The sequence below is a fragment of the Anolis carolinensis genome, unplaced genomic scaffold (assembly GCF_035594765.1).
Source record: "Anolis carolinensis isolate JA03-04 unplaced genomic scaffold, rAnoCar3.1.pri scaffold_11, whole genome shotgun sequence".
Lineage (NCBI taxonomy): Eukaryota > Metazoa > Chordata > Lepidosauria > Squamata > Dactyloidae > Anolis > Anolis carolinensis.
The window spans coordinates 7,223,695-7,247,161 of NW_026943822.1; the positions used below are offsets into that span (position 1 = coordinate 7,223,695).

The 23,467-nt window shown below is 45.3% G+C and overlaps 1 protein-coding gene across 11 annotated transcripts in view; it reads left to right on the top strand.

The window, feature by feature from the left end:
- The window catches only part of megf11 (multiple EGF like domains 11), a 578,352-nt gene that overhangs the window by 375,541 nt on the left and 179,344 nt on the right, over positions 1-23,467 (top strand). For all 11 annotated transcript variants that reach the window (XR_010000925.1, XM_062963273.1, XM_062963274.1 and 8 more), the window contains one exon: positions 20,688-20,900. Coding sequence is in view for 10 of the 11 variants with exons in the window: in XM_062963273.1 (XP_062819343.1) it covers positions 20,688-20,900 (213 nt within the window). In the remaining variant the exon portion in view is untranslated. The remainder of the gene's footprint in view (positions 1-20,687; positions 20,901-23,467) is intronic.

Below are 23,467 nucleotides of genomic sequence, written 5' to 3' on the forward strand. Positions count from 1 at the left end.
GGGTTCAGTGCTCTCTGGATGCGGGTGAACTACAACTCCCAGAGATCAAGGTCAATCACCCCCAAACCCCTACAAGGAATAAACAGCACCAGGTGCCTATTGTGGGAGAGTTAACCTGTCCACTTCAACGTACAATCGAGTTAAAATCCTTTCATAAGAATCTCCTTCAATGTGGCAAATTAGAGTTGTCAAAAAGGAGAGCTATTCCCCCCCCCCCTTGACGTATGAGTCTGCAATGTGTCGGAAGAAGCCTGGAGAGCTTTCCTGCTGCTGCATTATGAATCAGCACAATCCCCCGATGATGTTGCACGATTCCTCTAAATGTTGTGATCAGCTATCAAGTATGCATCATAAGGCGACAAGGCGTCCCTCGTGGGAAGACTGTACCATTGCATTCTATGTGAGTCTGTGCCTTCATTTCAAACACTCTCTCTGGTTGGAAAGTCCTCCCAAGCAATGCTTTTCTCTGACAGAAGATAGGTTTCATGGGAGGGAGACTTCCATATCCATGGAGAGGCGAAGCCACTCTGGGTTTAAGTCCGAACTTTTAAAGGAGATAGTTTGGATAACTTCTTTGAAGCCTGGAGTAGATTTGTGTCGCACCTCAGAATAGTTCAACTTGTTGTTGACACCAAGTCACACACAACAATTGTATTTTGTAATTTTATTAAGCTAAAGCAGAATATATATAATCAAAGCAGGCAGAAATAAATGTCCCAAAGTAGTTGCAAAAAGAGTCAGTAAATCCAATAGTCTTTGGTCACAAAGCATGAGTCCATTTCCAAAGAAACATTAGTCCACTGGTTGCAAAGATTCAAGAACAGGAAATTTTCCAAGGCATGAAGACACATCCACTCTGATGAAGCGAAAGCTTGCTTTGACAAAGAATTATCTCTAAACACACACTTTTAAAAGCAACCCAAAAATGCATTTCTCTTCCCTTCAGATGCCTCCCATTTTCCAGCTAATCTCAGGCTGTGCCTAGGCATTCCTTTCCATTGCAAACAATCTGCTCTCAATGGTTCTCCTTGATTGTCAAGGTCAAGTAATTCATTATCTTGCACCTGAATAGGAGCCTGAGACAAATCCAGCTCATTATTTCCCATGGGAACGTCTCCCTGGTTGTTATCCATGACAGGCTGGTTCAGGAGTTCATCCACAGGCTGCACTTCTTGCCCTTCTGAACCAGCCTGTATAACTCCATGATTTCTCAGCCCCATGACATCATCCTGGAATTCATCTTGCATCCCATCCTCTGGCTCCTGCATCTGAAACCCAAAATCCCCTTCCTCATCTTTACTCTGGTTCTGCTGCTGAGTCACAACAATCTGTATCAGCAAAACAAGAAAGAGCAACAAAATACAGTCATTTCAATGACAATTGACCACTTTTACCTATATTGCACTTAAAGTTTTCTCCAATTGTAACAATACAGGAACTCATTGAGAAATTCAGTGTTGACACCTATGTTGGGGATGTTGGTTTATCTTATTATGAACTAGCTCGGGTACCCGGCAGTGCCCAGGTTATTGAAAAGGGCCTTGTTTGTTTTTGGATGTTAGGTGATAACATCCTGACATCATATGTTGGTCAGATGTTACGCTATGTCTTAGAAAAAACTCAGTCTTTCCTGTTGTTTTTTTTATGAATGCTCCCATTAGAAAATGCATAAGGATGTGGGCGGACTACAATTCCCAAAAATCTTGGATCAATCCTCCCAAAACTCCCTCAGTATTCACAGTTGACCATGTTGGGTCTGTGTGCCAAGTTTGGTCCAGATCCATCATTAGTGGGGTTCAGAGGGCTCACGGAATACCAGTGAACTATAACTCCCAGAGATAAACGTCAATCACCTCTAAAGTCCACCAGTATTCCCAGTTGCCATGTTGAATTTGTGTGCCAAGCTTGGTCCAGATCTGTCATCAGATGGGTTCCGTGTTCCGTATGGATGAACTATAACTCCTGGATGTCAATGTCAATCACCCAAGCCCCACCTCTATGCAAATGTTGGGTCAGAGTGCCTAGTTAGTTCCAGGTCCATCATTGCTGGGATTCAGAGTGCTCTTAGATTGCAGTTGAACTATACATCCTAGTCCCTACAAGTCCTATAAATCATGGTAAATTCTCCCCAAACTTCTCCTGTATGTTCATATGCTGATCAATTCCACTGTTTACTGTAGGAAAGTGTAGGAAAGGGTTAAGGGAGAGGAAGTGGGTGGGGTCATGCAAATGGAGAGAGAAAGGAACCCTGCTCGCTGTAACCTGCAATGTCCTGGGAGGGAGTGACTTGGTAGCTCCTCAGCACTGGGAACTAGAACCTGTTTGTGGAGACCGGAGGCTGTCTGTGTGAATGAATATCCGTGCCACATACACACCTACAGGCTTTCACTTTTATTACGTGTACTAGCTGTGCCCGGCCACGCGTTGCTGTGACGAAGTATTGTGGTATGAGAAATAAAGTCTTGAGGAATTGGTGGTAGTTAAGGGTAAAGGGTAAAGGTTTTCCCCTGACATTGTCCATTATAAATGGGTTATATAGCTGTGTGGAAGGGCCTTGAGTCTACACTGCCATATAATCCAGTTAAAATCAGATAATCTGTATTTTATAGGCAGTGTGGAAGAGGCCTAAGTGAGGCCTAACTCTGCCTGTCCCCTGGGCTGAGTGGGTTGCAAGGAGACCGTGGGCAGAGCTTAGCCTTCTAACTGGCAGCAATTAGATAAAAACATTTATTCCTCTCCCTCTAATTAGGACTTTATTTTTTTTCCTTTTTATTGTATGAACGTAGAGGCATGGATGAGGGGCTGTGCTGCCAAGTTTAGTGTTTCTGGGATGTGTAGTTTTGTTGTTTTGTCCTAGGCCCAAATTTCATTACCCTTTTATATATATAGATAGATGAGATGACCAATAAAGTTCCATGAGACTTTGAAAAATGTCGCATGTCCTAGGTCCTGGGAGAAGGAATCTTATGCAATGACTGCTTCTTATTTATTAAAGAGATGTATGATGCCACCCCGATGTTAGCAAGCTCTCAGGGCAGATCGTAGATCATTAAAAAGGCATGAGTATTAATAAATAACTGCCGTATCAAATATGAAATAGCACCAGGGAGCAATAGAACACAATAAAAATATCCAGCGGAGAGCTATAAAGCACAAAGCAGATTAAAATATCCCAGAATGATATGTCAGAGGGAAAGCTTTTTGCCTTTTCCTCCTGGAGCTACTAAGAGGCCAGGTATGATGCCAGGCGGGTCTTCCTGGGAAGGGCGTTCAAATCAATGATAGTGATGATGATGATAATATGATGAGCTTTATTAGTATTATTATTATTACTTAGTAATATTTATTATTACTGGGTTGTTGTATGTTTTCCGGGCTGTATGGCCATGTTTTAGAAGTATTCTCTCCTGACGTTTCGCCCACATCTATGGCAGGAGAAGCCAGGAGATGAAGCTATGCAATGCTAATCAAGGTGATTAACTACAACATTCACACTGGCCTCCAACTGACGAAGAGTTCTTCTCTCACCCTGGACTTTCCACAGATATATATAAACCTTCCTTGCTTAGTTTCTCCATACCTCACAACCTCTAAGGATGCCTGCCATAGATGTGGGCGAAATGTCAGGAGAGAATGCTGCTAGAACATGGCCATACAGCCCGGAAAACATACAACAACCCTGTGATCCTGGCCATGAAACCCTTCGACAACACATTTATTATTACTATTTATTAGTCATATTTATTTTTATTATTTAGTGTCAGCTCACCACAGCCGCTCCTGAATGAACACACGAGACTCTCTGTGATATCACCAGAAACTTTACTGTAGGAAACATAAACATCCGAAAAGCCAAGAATGGGAGACTCCGGCCAACCCTCCTTTATATACCCTCCCCCTCATTTGAAAAGTCTCTTCCCGCTCAGTAAAACCCCGCGCAAATTCCCCGCCAAGTCCAGCGGCCGTTTCTTCTCCGAGTCCTGAGACGCAGGTGTCTTATCAATGTCAGTGACCCTGAAACTCAGAGCCACATCCAGGCTCTAGTAGCAGGGTTCTGACATGGCGTCCTCCTCCCCTTCGTCCTGGAAGGAAAAGATTAAACACAACTATTGTTCTCCGCTGTCCAGAGTTCCTTTATACTTTTTTAACAGGCTGCAATGGAATACCGGGTGTACCTTCCCTAGGTCCTTGGGTAGCTTCAGCTCATAGGTCACTTCGTTTATTCTTTTCGCTACCCTGAACGGCCCTATATAGCGTGGAGCCAATTTCTTAGATGGGAACCCCAATTTCAGGTTTTTTGTGCTCAGCCAAACCAGATCTCCTTCGCCCAATTTGTCCCCCTCTCGGCGTCTACGATCTGCAAAGAGCTTGTACTTCTTTTGTGTTTCCCTCAATGCCTCCACCACGGTCTGCCACCCTTGCTTAATTTTGGCCGGCCATTCCTTGTCGGTCTGGCCCTCTCCTTCCTTCCACTCGGGTAGCCTGGGAAAAGGTGCCACCTCCTGTCCGTATACTATTTCGAATGGGGCACGACCTGTGGCCGAATGTACGGCCCCGTTAAAAGCCATCTCAGCAAACGGAAGAAGGTCTGCCCAATCGTCCTGTCTATAATTGGTGTACATCCTTAAGAATTGGCACAGTGTCTGTTGGGTACGTTCGACCCCCCCGTTGGTCGCGGGATGAAAAGCCGAGCTCAGATTCCTTTCCACTCCTAACAGCTGTAAGAATTTTCCCCAAAATTTTGCAGTGAATTGGACTCCCCGGTCGCTAATTATTTTGTCGGGACACCCATGTAGGCGATATACATGCTTCACATACAAATCAGCGAGCTTTTCAGCCGAGGGGAGTTTTGGCAGGGCCACAAAGTGTGCCTGTTTTGAGAATAGGTCCAATATTGTCCAAATGTATCTGTGGCCTCTGCTGGGGGGTAGTTCGCCTACAAAATCCATTGCCACGCATTCCCATGGCCTCATGGGCTCCACCACCTTCTGCAATAGCCCCTGGGGCTTCCCAGGTGGTGTCTTGCCCTCTGCACATAATTCACACTGCGTGACGTACCCCCTGGCGTCTTTCCTCATTCCGGGCCACCAGCATTGTTTGGCCAACAGTTTAATAGTCCTGGTGGGGCCTAGATGACCTGCACCCTTGTTATCGTGGCATTTCCTTAACATTTCTTGTCTTAAACATTCAGGAATATACAATTTCTTATTAACAAACACCAAATCCCCACACAGTTCTCCCTGTTCTTTGTTTGTTTGTAACCATTTGTCCATTCCATATGCTCGCTTCAACTCTTCCTCCCATATTTCTCCTCCCCCCGTGGAAATGGCAGTGCGTTTGTTTTCTTTGGCTGCTTGTGCTCGAGTCAGTACTGCCAGGCCCCATTGCTTATCTAGGAAAAGGCTCCCCTCAGATTCCTGAATTCCTCCCCCGTGCTGAGGCATCCGGGAGAGAGCGTCAGCGAGTATGTTGTGTTTCCCCTGGAAGAACTTGAGTCTGAAATCAAAACGGCTGAAATATTGGGCCCATCTAATCTGCTTCGCTGATAGTTTACGAGGGGATCTCAGATACTGTAAATTTCTATGATCAGTCCACACCTCAAACGGTGTTCCACTTCCTTCCAGGAAGTGTCTCCAGCACTCTAGTGCTTTCAGAATCGCTAAGGCTTCTCTCTCCCAAATCGGCCAGTTTTTTTCTGTATCGCTAAATTTTTTCGACAGATAGCCACATGGCTTCAGGTTCCCCCCCTCGTCTTTCTGCAGCAGAACTGCCCCATATGCCCGGTCTGACGCATCGCAATGTAGTACAAAGGCCTTAGACATATCAGGGTGCTGTAGGACAGGCTCCTCGGTAAAACGCTTTTTTAGGGCTTCGAAAGCTTCCTGGCATTCTATTGTCCAGGTCAGTTTGGCCCCTGGGGCCTTCACTTTGGCTGTTTCTCCCCTGCCTTTAGTCTTTAACAAATCCGTTAATGGCAAAGTGAGGCGCGCAAAGTCCTTGATAAATGTTCTATAGAAGTTTGCGAACCCCAGGAAGGATTGCAGCTGCTTCCGTGTTCTGGGGGCTTCCCACCCCCTTACGTCTTCCACCTTCGCAGGGTCCATCGCCACTCCCTGGGAGGAAATCCTATACCCCAGAAAGTCTATCTGGTCTTTATTGAACTCGCACTTGGCAAGCTTCGCATACAGCTTCGCTTCCCTCAACTTTTGTAGGACTTCCCTGACTAGTTCTACGTGTTGCTCCTTGGTCCGAGACATTATCAATATGTCATCTAAAAAAATAAAGACTCCCTTGTACAATAATGGATGCAACACTTCGTTGATTAATTGCATGAACGCGGCCCCTCCCCCGCATAAACCGAATGGGAGCACACAATAATTGAATAATCCGAAGGCGCAGGAGAAGGCCGTCTTCCACCTGTCCTCTGGTTTGATCTGCAATTTATGGTAAGCCTCAATTAAATCCAATTTAGTGAATATCTGTCCCTCCGATAACTGGGCGATCAAGTCCTTCACTAAGGGTAGAGGGTATTTATTTACAGTACTGATTGCATTCAGGCCCCTGTAGTCAATGCAGAGCCTCAGCGTTTGGTCCTTTTTCCTCCTAAACAACACAGGTGCCCCTAAAGGGGAGTTCGAAGGTTCTATGAAACCTCTCGCTAGGTTTTTATCAATGTACTTTCTCAGTTCCTCCTTTTCCCTAGCCGACATCGGGTATATCTTTGCCTTGGGAAGCTCTGCTCCTGGGACTAGCTCTATTTTCACTTCAACTCTCCGCTTCGGTGGGAAATTGTCTGCTTCCTTCTCGTCAAACACGTCCACAAAATCCCGATACTCTGGGGGTAATTTATCTGCCAGTTCTGCTATTCTGATAGAGTCTTCCTCCCCCCTTTTCCCCGGCTCCCTCTCAACTTCCTGGCTCCCTTCTTCCAAACTCATCCCGAAAATCATGCTCTTATCCTCCCAGTTGATTTGCGGGTTGGCCTGCCCCAGCCACGGCATGCCTAGTATAACATTATAGCTGGCTATTTGTGATATCACAAATGACACCTTTCCTTCCCAACTCCCTATCTTACACTTTACATCTTCGGCACTGTATCTAGCTAACGATCCTGATGCTGTGGATCCGTCCAACTGCGAAAATGCTATTGGGGATTCTAGGTTCGTCCTTTCGCATCCTAATCCCTCGGCTAATTCAGGGGAAATGATGTTCCTGGAACATCCACAATCCACAAACGCTTTGCAGGTTGCTTGTTTGCTGCCATTTTCAAGCTGAATGGGGACCACTATCATAGCTTTGTCCTGACTTACCAACCCCCCCGAATGGTGCCTCATCGGTGTTTCTTCCTCGGCGCGTTTTCCTGCCACGGCTCTTGGTTTGGGCTGGCCTCCGCTTTCCCCTTTTCTCTGCCAGCACTCGGCAGCTCTGTGGCCCAACCGGCCGCACACAAAGCAGCCACTCCTGCTGGCGCTCACGTTCCCTGTCGGCTCCGCTCTCCTCCCGGCTGGGGCTGATCCCTCCTTCCGGCTCCCCTCTTTCATCTGCGGCCGTTGCTGTAGCCCTCCTCGGTGCCTCCTCGCCTGGGCTAGCGATGTCTCGACGCGCCCCGCCAGCTGAATCCATCCGCGCAGTGTGTCAGGCTCATCACGATGCACCGCCCAGGAGAGGATCTCCCGCCTGAGCCCCTCTTTGAAGAGTTCCATCTTTGTCACTGCAGACCATTCCGGCACCTTTTCGGCGAGGCATTGGAATTCCTCTGCATACTCAGATACCGACCTCTGCCCCTGGGAGACGGTCTTCAACTTCTCCCTCGCCCGGATCTGCTCCAATGGATCTCGGAAACGGGTCTCCAGGGCCCCCATAAAGCGTCGGACTGACCCCAGACATGGGTCGCGCCGCGCGTGCAGCTGAACGTACCAGCTAGCCGCTCCCCTCTTCAACACTGCACCAATGGCCCGGACCCGGCTGGATTCCGTTCTAAAAGTGTGAGCATTGTCCTCCATATAGCCCCTCACCGTGGTAAGGAAAAAGTCCAGTTCAGAGGACTCTCCCCCAAACTCGATCCTTAGTTCCTCTCGTCTCGGTAGGGGTCCCTGTGGTGGCAATCCCCAATTCTCCGCCCGTCGCAAGCCCCCTTGCGGACCAGTGGGCCCCGCTGCTGTTTCTCTTGGCCCTGTGCCACGCCCGGCATTCGCCAGGGGCACTAGGGTCTCAGCTGGGAGCGTAGCCGGGATTCTCGGAGGCTTTTCCCCTTCGTCGTCACTCTCCTCCACCCGCGTCAGGCTTGTTTGGGTCTTGGGCCGGGCGCCGGGCTCCTTTCGCATTTCCCTTCCCTTCGGTGCTGGGAGGTCTGCAAAGCCCTGGCTGCTTCCCACGCTCACGTCCCACATTGAGCCAGCCCGAAGTTCCCTTCCTCTCTCTGGCTCCGCCAAAAACGCCAGGCGCTCCATCGCCCTCGACATTACTGCCAGGGTGGTCTCCATCGCCGACATCCTCTCCTCCAGAAACACCATCCTTTGTGGGCCTGGGGAAGGTGAACCTTCCTCTCCTCCGGTGCTGTCTCCCCGCACCACTCCACGCCTCTGGGTTACCCCATTTGGCTGGGCATAAGCGGTGGATGACGCCAGGGTGTTTATGCTGGTGGAACTCAGCGTCCGGCTCGGGAGTGGCCCTTCCCGACCTTCCTCCTCCTGCGCCCAAGAGTTCTTCATCCTCCGCTTGCATGTTACACCTCACCGCTACGGCGGGATGGTGTCTATATTCTTGGCTTAGTGTCAGCTCACCACAGCCGCTCCTGAATGAACACACGAGACTCTCTGTGATATCACCAGAAACTTTACTGTAGGAAACATAAACATCCGAAAAGCCAAGAATGGGAGACTCCGGCCAACCATCCTTTATATACCCTCCCCCTCATTTGAAAAGTCTCTTCCCGCTCAGTAAAACCCCGCGCAAATTCCCCGCCAAGTCCAGCAGCCGTTTCTTCTCCGAGTCCTGAGACGCAGGTGTCTTATCAATGTCAGTGACCCTGAAACTCAGAGCCACATACAGGCTCTAGTAGCAGGGTTCTGACAATTTAGTATCAATATTTTATTATTATTATTTAGTGCTATATTATATTATTATTATTTAGCAGCCCCCAGTGGCACAGTGGGTTTAAACCGCTAGCTGCTAAACTTGCTGACTGAAAAGTTGGCAGTTCGAATCCGGGCAGTGGAGTAAGTTCCCTGTCAGCTTCAGCTTCTGCCAACCTAGCAGTTCGAAAACATTCAAATGTGAGTAGATCAATAGCTACCACTCTGGTTGGAAGGTAACAGTGCTCCATGCAGTCGTGCCTTTGGCCACATGATCTTGGAGATGTCTATGGACAAAGCCGGCTCTTTGTCTTAAAAAATGGAGATGAGCACCAACCCCCAGAGTTGGACACAACTGGACTTAATGTCAGGGGAAAACCTTCACCTTTACCTATTATTATTATTTAGTAGTCATATATTATTATTATTAAGTAGTATTTATTATTAGTAGTATTCTTTAGTGATATATAGACTATTATTATTTAGTAGTAAATGAGAAACTGATACTCTTTGCTTTTGGATGGTTTCATGTACACACTTGTTTCATGCACAAAATTATTTGGGCATGAAACTAACCTTGTCTACATTAAACCATCAGAAAGCAAAGTACTATTAGGCGCATAAGGTGTGCATGAAGCATAAATGCATTTCATATTTTGACTTCGGTCCCATCTCCAAAATGTCTCATTGAGTCAGTGGTTCTCAACCTTTCTAATGCCGCGACCCCTTAATACAGTTCCTCATGTTGTGGTGACCCCCAACCATAACATTATTTTCATTGCTATTTCATACTTGTAATTTTGCTACTGTTATGAATCGTAATGTAAATATCTGATATGAAGGATGTGTTTTCATTCACTGGATCAAATACCTGATATGCCCAAATTTGAATACTGGTGGGGTTGGGAGGGGTTTGATTTTGTCATTTGGGAGTTGTAGTTGCTGGGATTTATAGTTCACCTACAATCAAAGAGCATTCTGAAGTCCACCAACAATGGAACTGAACCAACCTTGGCACACGGAACTCCTATGACCAACAGAAAATACTGGGTTTGGTGAGCATTGACCTTGTGTTTGGGAGTTGTAGTTCACCTACAATCATAGAGCACTGCAGACTCCAAACAATGAGGAATCTGAACCAAACTTGGCATGGATACTCTATATGCCCAAATTTGAACACTGGTGGAGTTTGGGGAAAACAGACCCTGACATTTGGGAGTTGTAGTTGCTGGGATTTATAGCTCGCCTACAATCAAAGAGCATTCTGAACTCCACCAACAATGGAATTGAACCAAACTTGGCACACAGAATTCCCCCAGGTTGAGAAACGCTGCATTAAGTCTATGCAAGTACCCCAAAATCTCAAAAATGGAACACTCCTGGATAAGGGACATTCAAACTGTCTATACGTCTAGTGCAGAATGTTGGATTGTAAAATAACATTAACAACATCTCCCAAAATCCCACTGAATGATGGATAACAAAAGTGTGAATTCTTTTCCACACAGACTTTATGGAATGAGTTCATTTCCCATAAAGGTGCTCCATGGGAACGTTGATATGTGTATCATGAAATCCATGGAGCAGGATAATTAATTCTAACCCAATGGATATGCATTATAATCCTTCTTAACACCTGAACTGAGAACAGGGCACATTGTACACAATTGTTTCTGATATGGCAGAGATTGTTTTCCCTTTGGCAATTGAATTATTTATGAACCTCATGGGGCCTATACATCTACGACTGAAAATATATACGTTCTGCCTGCTCATACAAAGATCCTTTTCATTGTTGTGCTTTCTTGTCTGCCTACTTTTTCAATTGTTTGTTATGAAAAGGCTGTTTCTCAAGTGCTAAAAAAGAACAACAGCCCAAGACAAATGGGAGGCCTCTTCTGTAAACCCATGCAACATACTGCGTTGCTGAAATTAGATGCATTTTTCTAAAGAGATGTTATCACGCGGAATATTATTATGGCAATGCTCCTCCGTTTTTATTATTAGTTAGATGGCTTCCCTCTCCCCCCCCCCCCCACCCCATGGTTCTTATAAAGTATAATGGATTACATTTAATTTAATTTAGATATTTACCGCAATAAATTTAATGGAGAGGGCTCCATGTTTACAAGAGATGCAAATGAGACACAGTCACACCAATTAATCTTGAGGATAAGTACTTCGTTTCTGAAGTTAGGCAAACATTCAGTGCCTTTTAACATAGAACAAAGACAAGACAAACATAGGCTCCGAGCGGGCCTCGAACTCATGACCTCCTGGTCAGAGTGATTCATTGCAGTGATTCATTGCAGCTGCTCTCCAGCCTGCGCCACAGCCCGAGCCCGGACATATTGGGTATACATGCCAATGTTGGCCCAGATTTGTCATTAGTCGGGTTCATAGCGCTCTTTAGATTGGAGTGAACTATAACTCCCAAAGTTTGAGTTGGTCATGGAGGTTCTGTGTTTGGCCCAATTCTATCATTGGTGGGGTTCAAGGGGCTCTTTGATTGTAGGTAAACTATAAATCCCAGTAACTACAACTCCCAAATATCAAGGTCTATTTTTCCAAACTCCACCAGTGTTCAAATTTGGGCATACTGAGTATTTGTGCCAAGTTTGATCCAGATCCATCATTGTTTGGAGTCCACAGTGCTCTCTGAATGTAAGTGAACTATAACTCTAAAACTCAAGGTCAATGCCCACCAAGCCCTTCCAATATTTTCTGTTGGTCATGGGAGTTCTGTGTGCCAGGTTTGGTTCAATTCCATCGTTGGTAATAATAATAATCATCATCATCATCATCATCATCATCTTTATTTATACCCTGCCACCATCTCCCCAACGGGGACTCGGGGCGGCTTACATGGGGCCATGCCCAGAACAATACAATATAAAAAATATAATAGAACAACAAATCATAGCACATTAAACAACACAATAAAAGAAAATATACACTACATTAAACAAGATCAAAAGAACAATAAAACCAAGGGCAGGCCACATCTTTGATTGTAGGTGAACTATAAATCCCAGTAACTACAACTCCCAAATGACAAAATTAATCCCCCCCAACCGCACCAGTATTCAAATTTAGGCGTATCGGGTATTTGTGCCAAATTTGGTCCAGTGAATGAAAATACATCCTGCATATCATATATTTACATTCCGATTCATAACAATTACTAATTTGTAAATGGAGAGCATCCTGGAATCAGAGAGAAACATAAATACCGTCTTGCTCTCCAAACTGTGTCCAAAGGCCAGGCCCATTGGCACCTCCGTGTTTCCACTGCTGGGGCTGATGATGGATTGCTGGTTCACTAAAGGATAAAATAATAATAAAATAAAAAGTCCCTTTCTTTTTTTCATTTCCTGGGGCTGTTTCCATTTAATTTGAATGGGACCAACCAGCCCATTTCATTTTTGTCTCTTTGGCTCCCTGGGATGGAAGGGCTGAAATAAAAACCCTTTTCCGCATTCCTCGTGACCTTTAAATAAATCAAGGCAATGTTCCTGTTAATGGGTGGGCTGTTATAACAGTCCCTCCTGGAACCCGTTTTTAATACTCCGAGAAGGGTAATCTGTATTAGCCTGCAGCAGACAGTCCCGTAAAAGAGATAATAAAACATGTATTTTTAGATAAATATTTGATAGAAATAGCTTAGGCACAAAAACCCGTGGGAGTTGAATTACTACACTTTTTTTGTTCACTTTCTGGTTAGTGGGATATGGCTGTGCATTTTTAATAGCTTGACAAACGCCGAGTTGATAGCACCAGATAACTTCTGTACTGCATTGAAATTATGTGATCTGAGTATTCATTGGGAAATGTTTGCATTGTAAACCCCTTCAAATGGAAGCATCGGCTTTGGTACGAATACAAGCCAAGGAAACAAGCTCCCCATCTTTCGGCTGTCAAAGAAATACATTTGCGCGGTGTTTTTCCATCCCACTGCCTTGCTGAACCGTGCGATTAGGATCTGTATACAGTGAGTACAATTCCATCCATTTGCCCACAAATATAATGAGCGAGCTTATTTTCCCTGCTGTTTTGTTACCCGCAAGTACTTCATAATGGTATTTATGAAAACATGCGATCGCCCAAGATTTTGATTCTTTGGATGCTATTTCAATGCACTGAAATATACTGCTGTCAAGAGAATAAGTAGACGACATAATGCATCCATTCTTGCGAGGTTTGCCGAGGGAACAAAATATTGTTACGTGTTAAACAGGACATTGTACTGTGTAATATTTTGCGAAACTGCAGGCATTATTTCTAAATCTGACATGCATATTAACCCAGCCCCAAATAACTGTGTGCTTGTTTAAAAAGCCCAATGGCAGGGTTATAATGGGGCTCTCCTCAGATAAGGAGGAAGCAATGTAAAATTGGACAAGGAACACGACGCGAGCGCAGCCACTCCGTTGTGTGATTTAATTGAGCAATGCATCTGGCTGTTAATAATGTTGCGGCCCCACTGGATGGATCCTTTGCAAAGCGAGGACGTTTCTTTCGAGGTTAGGTCATTCCAATGGCAGGGATCCTTGCCATCCAAAGAAGCCTGTATTGGTTTTGCATTGCATCACATTCATTTGCAAGGGAGGGCTTGCTGTCCACATAAATAAGTTGCAACCCGTCAAGTGTGGGAAAGCGGCAGGATGGAGAAGTTGGCTAATTATGTAAATGGATGAGGTCATGGACATTTCATTTCTCAGCGCTCTTTTTTGCTTTGCTATACCATGCCTTTGTCTCCCATAAATATGGGATGATATAGTGGCGTATTGACTGTCAATTCATCTTGCGGAGTATTGTACTTTTTACGCCTAAACAGGCAGACTGGGCTCAGAAAGTGAACCCGCTTCCATTTCAGTGTGTTTGGAAGAGTCGCCAACTCTTCAGAAAGGGTTGTTGTATGTATTCCGGGCTGTATGGCCATGTTCCAGAAGTATTCTCTCCTGACGTTTCGCCCACATCTATGGCAGGCATCCTCAGAGGTTGCCTCACAGCTGGGATCACAGGGTTGTTGTGTGTTTTCCGGGCTGTGTGGCCATGTTCCAGAAGTATTCTCTCCTGACGTTTCGACCACATCTATGGCAGGCATCCTCAGAGGTTGCCTCACAGCTGGGATCACAGGGTTGTTGTATGTTTTCCGGGCTGTGTGGCCATGTTCCAGAAGTATTCTCTCCTGACGTTTCGCCCACATCTATGGCAGGCATCCTTAGAGGTTGTGAGGTATGGAGAAACTAAGCAAGGAAGGTTTATATATATCTGTGGAAAGTCCAGGGTGTGAGAAGAACTCTTTGTCAGTTGGAAAGCCAGTGTGAATGTTGCAGTTAATCACCTTATTTAGAAATTGGCCATAGCAGGGCACTTGATGAACCAACCTGGACACAGTATATTATTTGAGAACACAGAAATGCTTGACCACTCCAACAACTATCATGTCAGACTACACAGAGAAGCCATTGAAATCCACAAGCATGTGGACAACTTCAACAGAAAGGAGGAAACCATGAAAATGAACAAAATCTGGCTACCAGTATTAAAAAACTCAAAAATCAGAACAGTAAATAAGAAGCAACACTCTGAGAACAGAAGAGTTCCAAGGGCAGCTAATGACTCTGAACAAAGGATGCCCCCAGGCAGAAATAGCCAGGAGATGAACCTTTCCAATGCTAATTAAGGTGATTAACTGCAACATTCACACTAGCTTTCCAACTGAAAAAGAGTTCTTCTCACACCCTGGGCTTTCCACAGATATATATAAACCTTCCTTGCTTAGTTTCTCCATACCTCACAACCTCTGAGGATGCCTGCCATAGATGTGGGCAAAACGTCAGGAGAGAATACTTCTGGAACATGGCCACACAGCCCAGAAAACATACAACAACCCTGTGATCCCAGCCATGAAAGCCTTCGACAACACATTCTTCAGAAAGGATAAGGAATGCCAGGGATTTGCCATCAGCGGAGAGGCCGCAAAAGGAGACGGCCATTGGCCTTCCTTCCCTGCAACAATGTATTGCGTACTTTACACAAAAGCAAAGCCTCTTGCCCCCTTGGATCTTGGAGGTGCACCAGGTCCCTCTCAATGAACCACAGGAATTCATATACTTGGTCCAATGGCACCAAAACAAACAACTCATTGGCGGCCGTTGCAAATTGTCTACAAGCTTTGCCATGGTTTGGATCAAGGGCGATTATGCAATACAGTCGAGGAAATGGAGCTAATCCCAGACACAGTTTTAGAGCCAATTTGCATGTTTGGGAGGAGTGGGAACAGAAGCAAGAATGCTGGCTTCTGATTCAATTCCATTTTTCATTCCAGTGCTAATACACATTTAAAAAAATTATAAACCCCCACCGGTGTTATAGAAAGGCACGAATCCTTGCCCTTGGCGAACTAGCTTTCCAGGATAGAAGTGGTTTTGGACGTACAGTGATACCTTGACTTGAGAATTTAATTTGTTCCATAACTGTGCTCTTAAGTCAAAACATTCTCATCTCAAAGCGAATTTTCCCATTGAAATCCACTGAAATGCTATTGACCTGTTCCGGGCTTACAAAAACCACCCTTTTTTTGTTTTTAAATAAGAAAATGTACTTTATAAATAATAAATAATGTATAAAATGTTCAGAGATAGGCAGTGCATGGTTCCATCCAGCCACTGAGGCAGGCAAGCACATTTGAGGCAACAAAATGTGTGTTGGCCAGTGTAACAGCAAGGCAAAACAGCTTCATTTTTTCATACTGTAATTCCAGCCTCTCTTGCTCCCCCTCTCTCTCTTCGTGAAGTGAAACATAGAGTACCAGGAATAAAAAGCACAGAGTGAACTAACCCAAACTTCTTCGGTGGACACACTGGACAGCAATCTCCCAAAGCTGATAAGAGCACACAGGCAAAGGCATGCAGGCTGAGGCACTGAGCCACAATGCCTACTTTGTTTGTACTCCCTGTTTATTGAGGCTCTGCTACACCAAGGTGGTCTGCAATCTCTGGAGCGGAATCTATGGATTGGACTCCTCCCCGAACATTCAGGGGAAGCAATCACATGGAGCTGGAGTTTCTGCTTTTCATGAAGAGTCAGAGCTGCTCTGGCTCAGAATCCAGTCCAGGTTTTGTTTCTCTCTGCCTTGCTGTTAGAACTACAGTAGAGTCTCACTTATCCAACATAAACGGGCTGGCAGAATGTTGGATAAGTGAATATGTTGGATAATAAGGAGAGATTAAGAAAAAGCCTATTAAACATCAAAATAGGTTAGGATTTTACAAATTAAGCACCCAAACATCATGTTATACAACAAATTTGACAGAAAAAGTAGTTCAATACGCAGTAATGCTGTGTAGTAATTACTGTATTTACGAATTTAGCACCAAAATATCATGATGTATTGAAAACATTGACTACAAAAATGCGTTGGATAATCCAGAACGTTGGATAAGTGAGTGTTGGATAAGTGAGACTCTACTGTACTACTTATTATTATTTTTACTACATTTATACCTCGCTCTCTCTCACTCCGAAGGGGACTCAGAGCGGCTTCCAACTTTGGCAACAATTAAATGCTATACAGACAAACATACGAATACAATAAACACATACCTAAAAATCCATAAAAGTTAAAAACAACATCAGTACATCAAGTATTAAAACCACAGAAATCCAAAATCATAGATATAGAGCAAGATGACAAACAATAGACATGGAGAGATTTACAATAATACAAAATCTACATAACTGCTTTCCTTAAGTCTCGAAAGAGGTAAGGGGGAGATATAGGCTTTAGCTTATAAAGCTCTAAACGGTTCCGGCCCAGTTATCTGTCCGAACGTGTCCGAAGCTTAAGATCATCAGATGAGGCCCTTCTCGCGGTCCCATCAGCCTCACAGGTGCGGCTGGCGGGGACAAGAGACAGGGCTTTTTCAGTGGTGGCTCCCCACCTATGGATCGCCCTCCCCATTGAAGTCAGGCAGGCTCCCTCCCTCCTATCCTTCCGTAGGAAGGTTAAAACTTGGTTGTGGGGCCAGGCCTTCGAATAAGAATCAGCAGCATTAATTACTATTATGTACGCTGGAACTCAATTGACAGACCCAGTCTTTTAAACTTGAACACTCCTATCTGTATTTTATAATACGTTTTATGAATGTTTTATGTAAGTTAATTTTTAACTGATTTATAGTGTATTGTACAGGTTTTATATGTGTGTTTTATTGTAAGCCGCCCTGAGTCCCCTGTTGGGTGAGAAGGGCGGGATATAAATATTGTAATAAATAAATAAATAAATAAATAAATATGTTGACCTTGGAGGAATCCAATGCAGACCTAGGGATCCCCGACACCCTCACACATACAAATTCATACATAACCCAATCCCTCAAGCTCTGGGATGGTTAACAATGCTATTTCGAGATCCCCCACCCTGAAACATAAAGATACTCAAACAAGTTCTCAAAGACAACCAGAACTGATGTGACATTACTTGCAGCGCTTCAAAACCGCCTCTGTAGTAGTGCACAGTGATCTTTGGAGTAGCTGAAAAGCAGGTGATGTGGCTTTCCAAAGCATGCTTAACCCAAGTGTAGCAAGTGTCCCATCTTTGTTCTTATAGAAAAAAAAAAAGAATTGGTTTAGGGGACAAAGCGGCCTCTTTTGCACTGTTCGTAAGTCAAAACAGTGTTCGTATGTTAAAACGTCACTCTAGGCAGAGTGACATTTGTAAGCTAAAACATACTTATGTTGGGACATTCTTTTGTAGAGGTTCTACTGTACCTGCCTTCTGGTAGATGCCCAAGGGAGCAATCCTGCTGGACTCTTAACATTAAGGCCATTTGTATGTAATAGAAATAATTGAAAATGTGTTGTCAAAGGCTTCCATGGCCGGGATCACAGGGTTGTTGTATGTTTTCCGGGCTGTCTGGCCATGTTCCAGAAGTATTCTCTCCTGACGTTTTGCCCACATTTATGGTAGGCACCCTTAGAGGTTGTGAGGTATGAAAAAACTAAGCAAGGAAGGTTTATATATATCTGTGGAAAGTCCAGGGTGTGAGAAGAACTCTTTGTCAGTTGGAAAGCCAGTGTGAATGTTGCAGTTAATCACCTTAATTAGAAATCAGCCATAGCAGGGCACTTGATGAACCAACCTGGACACAGTATATTATTTGAGAACACAGAAATGCTGGACCATTCCAACAACTATCATGTCAGACTACACAGAGAAGCCATTGAAATCCACAAGCATGTGGACAACTTCACCGGAAAGGAGGAAGCCATGAAAATGAACAAAATCTGGCTACCAGTATTAAAAAAAACTCAAAAATCAGAACAGTAAATAAGAAGCAACACTCTGAAAACAGAAGAGTTCCAAGGGCAGCTAATGACTCTGAACAAAGGATGCCCGCAGGCAGAAATAGCCAGGAGATGAACCTTTCCAATGCTAATTAAGGTGATTAACTGCAACATTCACACTGGCTTTCCAACTGACAAAGAGTTCTTCTCACACCCTGGACTTTCCACAGATATATATAAACCTTCCTTGCTTAGTTTCTCCATACCTCACAACCTCTGAGGATGCCTGCCATAGATGTGGCAACACTTGGACTACTGCAACGCTCTCTACGTGGGGTTGCCTCTGAAGACGGCCCGGAAGCTCCAACTAGTACAACGGGCGGCAGCCAGACTAATAACTGGGGCGGCTTACAGGGAGCGTACCACCTCCTTGTTAAGCCAGCTCCACTGGCTGCCGATATGCTACCGAGCCCAATTCAAAGTGCTGGTTTTGACCTATAAAGCCCTAAACGGTTCTGGCCCAATCTACTTGTCCGAACGTATCTCCTCATATGAGCCAGGAAGATCCCTGAGGTCATCTGGAGAGGCCCTGCTCTCAGTCCCGCCTGCCTCACAGGCGCGGCTGGTGGGAACGAGGGACAGGGCCTACTTGGTGGTGGCTCCCCGGCTGTGGAACACCCTCCCCAGAGATATACGGCAAGCCCCAACCCTTTTGAGTTTTAGAAAAGCCTTAAAAACATGGCTTTGTGCCCAGGCTTTTAATGAATAAATGATAAAGACGACCCAGATTGTTATATGGATAAAGTTGGAGGATATTGGACGAACGGATTTTAAACACGTTTTATGTTTTATATTTTATACTGTATTTAATTGGTTGTATTTTTTATATGTTGTTGTTTTTAATGATGTATCGGCATCGAATTGTTGCCAATTGTACGCCGCCCTGAGTCCCTCCGGGTGAGAAGGGCGGGATAGAAATATTTGAAATAAATAAATGTGGGCAAAACGTCAGGAGAGAATACTTCTGGAACATGGTCATACAGCCTGGAAAACATACAACAACCCTATAATTGAAAATGTTTTGGAATCATTTCCCAATAGAGTCTGATGTACATACTGTATATAGAGCAATGGTCAACGCTGATGTTTATTACAGTTCTTTTTTTTTTCCTGGAAAAATAAAATAAATTGAGCCAGCAACGGCACAAGCACTTTCCATTTCACATCAGACAATTTCATTACGGTTTTCCCCCCACCCCTCCGCCCCTCGGTTCTTAGTGCCAGCGATGCCTGTTTCAATCCTTTCTCCTCATCATCATATTTTAACTCTCTCCTGCGTCGTCTGCAAAATGACACACGCAAAAAGGCGCCGAACACTCTCCTCGGTCAGTTGCAGTAAACATCTTAATCAACGGCAGGATTAAAGCAATGCTGATTGGGCAATTCCCGGTCCCTGCTGCCCTCCCGATAAGATGTTTATTTGCAAGATGGCAGAGGGGTCTTTCGTGGCAGATCATTCTGACAAAGGCATGAGCTTCTTGCAGGACACTCGGCCTCTTTCAGAAATCAGAGGAGGTTTAAGCACAAATGCTTCACGGAATCCGTCAAGTGGTTTTTCTGGCTAAGGGAATCATGATGATTTTGCCCGGCTAATGTGAGAGCGAGGACTCCGTTATCAAAACCATGGTTGCAATGGCAACACAAGTGGGACTTGCAAACAAACTGTTGCAACACGGAGGGCCCCAGGTTTCCCATTCCAGGCTGCTGGCGGCGGCTTTTTTTCTCCAAAAATCTGTCATTTAAAAGATGTATTGTGCATGAAAACGCGCGTGAAAATTCTCACATACTGGATTGCTACGATTATGGGGCAATCTTATGCACCATTGGAAACTGACGCGGCGAACATTGTAAGAGCAACAAAATCACTCCGCAAGTTAGCGGGAGTTGTCATCATGAATATGGGCCATTTTGTTGGTCATTGAAGGAACGATGGTGTGGAAACAAGCCTAGACTAGATGGGTTTTTGGCCTGTAGCAGCTGGGCTCTTTCTCTGAGCATGTGGAGAGGGCCAGGAACATTAGAGCAAGCCAGTCCTTGCATCCAACAAGGTCAGCATGGTTGGCACTGACTGCAAACAGTTCTCTGAGGTGTCAGAATGCAAGTTCTTGGAGATGGCAGAGGCTGAATTCTGGATATTTGCATGCAACATATTTACTGTACTGCTGTGCTACAAACCTCCTCTTATGCGCATAACTTGGTGGTCTCTTACACACTCCTCGTAACTTGATGTTCCTAATGGCTTCCAATGCTTCTTTGCAGGTGTCAAGAGGAGTGTCCTGTGGGAACATTTGGTTTCCAGTGCCTGCAGAAGTGTGACTGTGAGAACAGGGCCAAGTGCTACCACGTCAACGGGGCCTGCCTGTGCGACCCAGGCTTCACCGGAATCCATTGCCAGGAGCGGATGTGTCCAGAGGGATACTACGGGCTCAAATGCAACAAACGGTGCCCTTGCCACACTCCAAACACTGCCAGGTATGCACATCATGTTTTGCTATTAGCTTTTTTCATGCCAGGAGCGACTTGAGAAACTGCAAGTCGCTTCTGGTGTGAGAGAATTGGCCGTCTGCAAGGACGTTGCCCAGGGAACGCCCAGATGTTTTTATCTTCCTTGTGGGAAGCTTCTCTCATGTCCCCGCATGGAGCTGGAGCTGATAGAGGGAGCTCATCTGCTCTTTCCCGGGGTTGGATTCCAACCGGCAAACTTCAGGTCAGCAACCCAATCTTCAAGCCATCAGTCCTGCCAGCACAAAGGTTTAACCCACTGCGCCATCGGGGGCTCCTGCTATTAGCTATGGGAGCAAGGTACATATGTTGCTTTAGGCAAAGCACGGGAAGAGGTGATCTTGGAGTGGCTTTCTCTGAGCAAAGCCCAGCGAGGCGGCCTCTCCTAGGGATCTGAACCTGGTGGAAGCTTTGTTGGATGTGCCCAAAGGAAGGCATGCAGTTGGGATGAACAAATGAGATGCACATTCAGATGATGAGGCCTCCATCCGGAGCTTTGGGAGGGCAATGAATGGAAAAGATTTCAAGCAGGATTGGAAAACTATTTCCCATGAAGACCATACTAATAAGGTCGTTTGTTGGGAATACCTGCTAGCCACGGTTAGAGCCCTTCCTGCCTTCCTTCCTTCCTTCCTTCCTTCCTTCCTTCCTTCCTTCCTTCCTTCCTTCCTTCCTTCCCTCCCTCCCTCCCTCCCTCCCTCCTTCTTTCTATCCATCTTTCCTTCCTTCATTTTTTCTTTTCCTTCCTTCCTTACCTTCCTCCCTTCCTCTCTCTCCCCTTCCCTCCTTCCTTCCTTCCTTCCTTCCTTCCTTCCTTCCTTCCTTCCTTCCTTCCTTCCTTTCTTCTCTACTTTCCCTTCTTCCTTCCCTATCTCCTTTTTTCCATCCATCCATCCATCCATCCATCCATCCATCCATCCATCTTTCCTTCCCTTTTTCTTTTCTTTCTTCCTTCCCTCCCTCCCCTCTTCCTCTCTCTTCCCCCTTTTTTTCCTTCCTTCCTTCCTTCCTTCCTTCCTTCCCTCCCTCCCTCCTTCTTTTTCTCCATCTTTCCTTCGTTTTTTCTTTCCTTCCTTCCTTACCTTCCTCCCTTCCTCTCTCCTTCCTTCCTTCCTTCCTTCCTTCCTTCCTTCCTTCCTTCCTTCCTTCCTTCTTCCTTCCCTCTTTCTTTACTTTCTTCTTTCCCCCTCCTACCTTTTTACTTTCCTTCTTTTCTTTTTTACCTCCTTTCCTCTCTCCCCCCTTGCTCTTTCCTTCTTTCCTTCCTTTCCCCCTTCCTTTCCTCCTTCCATCTTTCCTTCCTTCTTTTCTTCCTTCCCTTCCACTCTTCTCCTTCCTTGCTTCCTCCCTTGCCTCTTCCACCCTCAGCCTCCCTGCCTCTTTCCTTCTCTGGGCATTTCCTTCTCTTTCAGTGAGCTGTGCTACATTCCTGACATGGAAGCAGAGCTGACCCTAGGGATTTTTCAAGTGTAGGCGAACAGAATTTTGGTGCCCCCTCCCCCAAACCAATCACTGAAAAATAAAAGCATTGGATAAGCGAAAATGTTGGATAATAAGGAGGGATTAAGGAAAAGCCTATTAAACATCAAATTAGGTTATGACTTTACAAATTAAGCACCAAAACATCATGTTGTACAACAAATTTGACAGAAAAAGTAGTTCAATACGCAGTAATGTTATGTTGTAATTACTGTATTTACAAATTTAGCACCAAAATATCAAGATATATTGAAAACATTGACTACAAAAATGGCTTGGATAATCCAGAAGCTTGGATAAGCGAGGCTTGGATAAGTGAGACTGTACTGTATTTGCGAATTTAGCACCAAACATTGAACAGGGATATAGGGCAGTGTGGACTTAGATAACCCAGATAGCCCCCGATATTAAAAAAAAAACCCCTCTAAAATCAGGACAATAAATAAAGAACAACACTCTGAAAACAGGAGAAATCCAGACAGTAAACAATCAGGGACAGCTAACACCTCCCAAAAAAAGATTCTCCCAGGCAAGAAGAAGCCAGGCCTTGAAGCCACAGGGCCATTAAATGCTAATCAAGGTGATTAATTAGAGTTCTTTCTCCCACCCTGGACCTTCTACAGATATATAAATCCCACTTACCTCACAATCTCTGAAGGCCCCAAAGGCAAGCCCAGCGCGGGCACCGGGAGCCCTGAACACCTTCCTGGCGAGGCCTTCCTGGCGAGGCCTCGCCAGGAAGGCCTCGCCAGGAAGGCGTTTGGCAGCTTCTGTGCTCTGCAAAGTCCCAAATGCTCTGCAAAGTCCCATGGAGGGAGGCGCGGCAGCGGAGGCAGGCCGCAGGAGACAGGAGTTGCCTCGATGGCGCCCCCAACAAGATGGCGCCACAGGCAACTGCCTAGTTGGCCTGGTGGTTGAACCGCCTCTGCATGGAAGCAACCCTCCTCCCTTTTTCCTTCCTTTCTGAGTCTTCTTTCAATTTCTACAACACTCAGTAGTCTCAAGCTCGCTTGTCCCAGCATAAACCAAGACACTCCTCATTCCTCGGACCTTTCTCT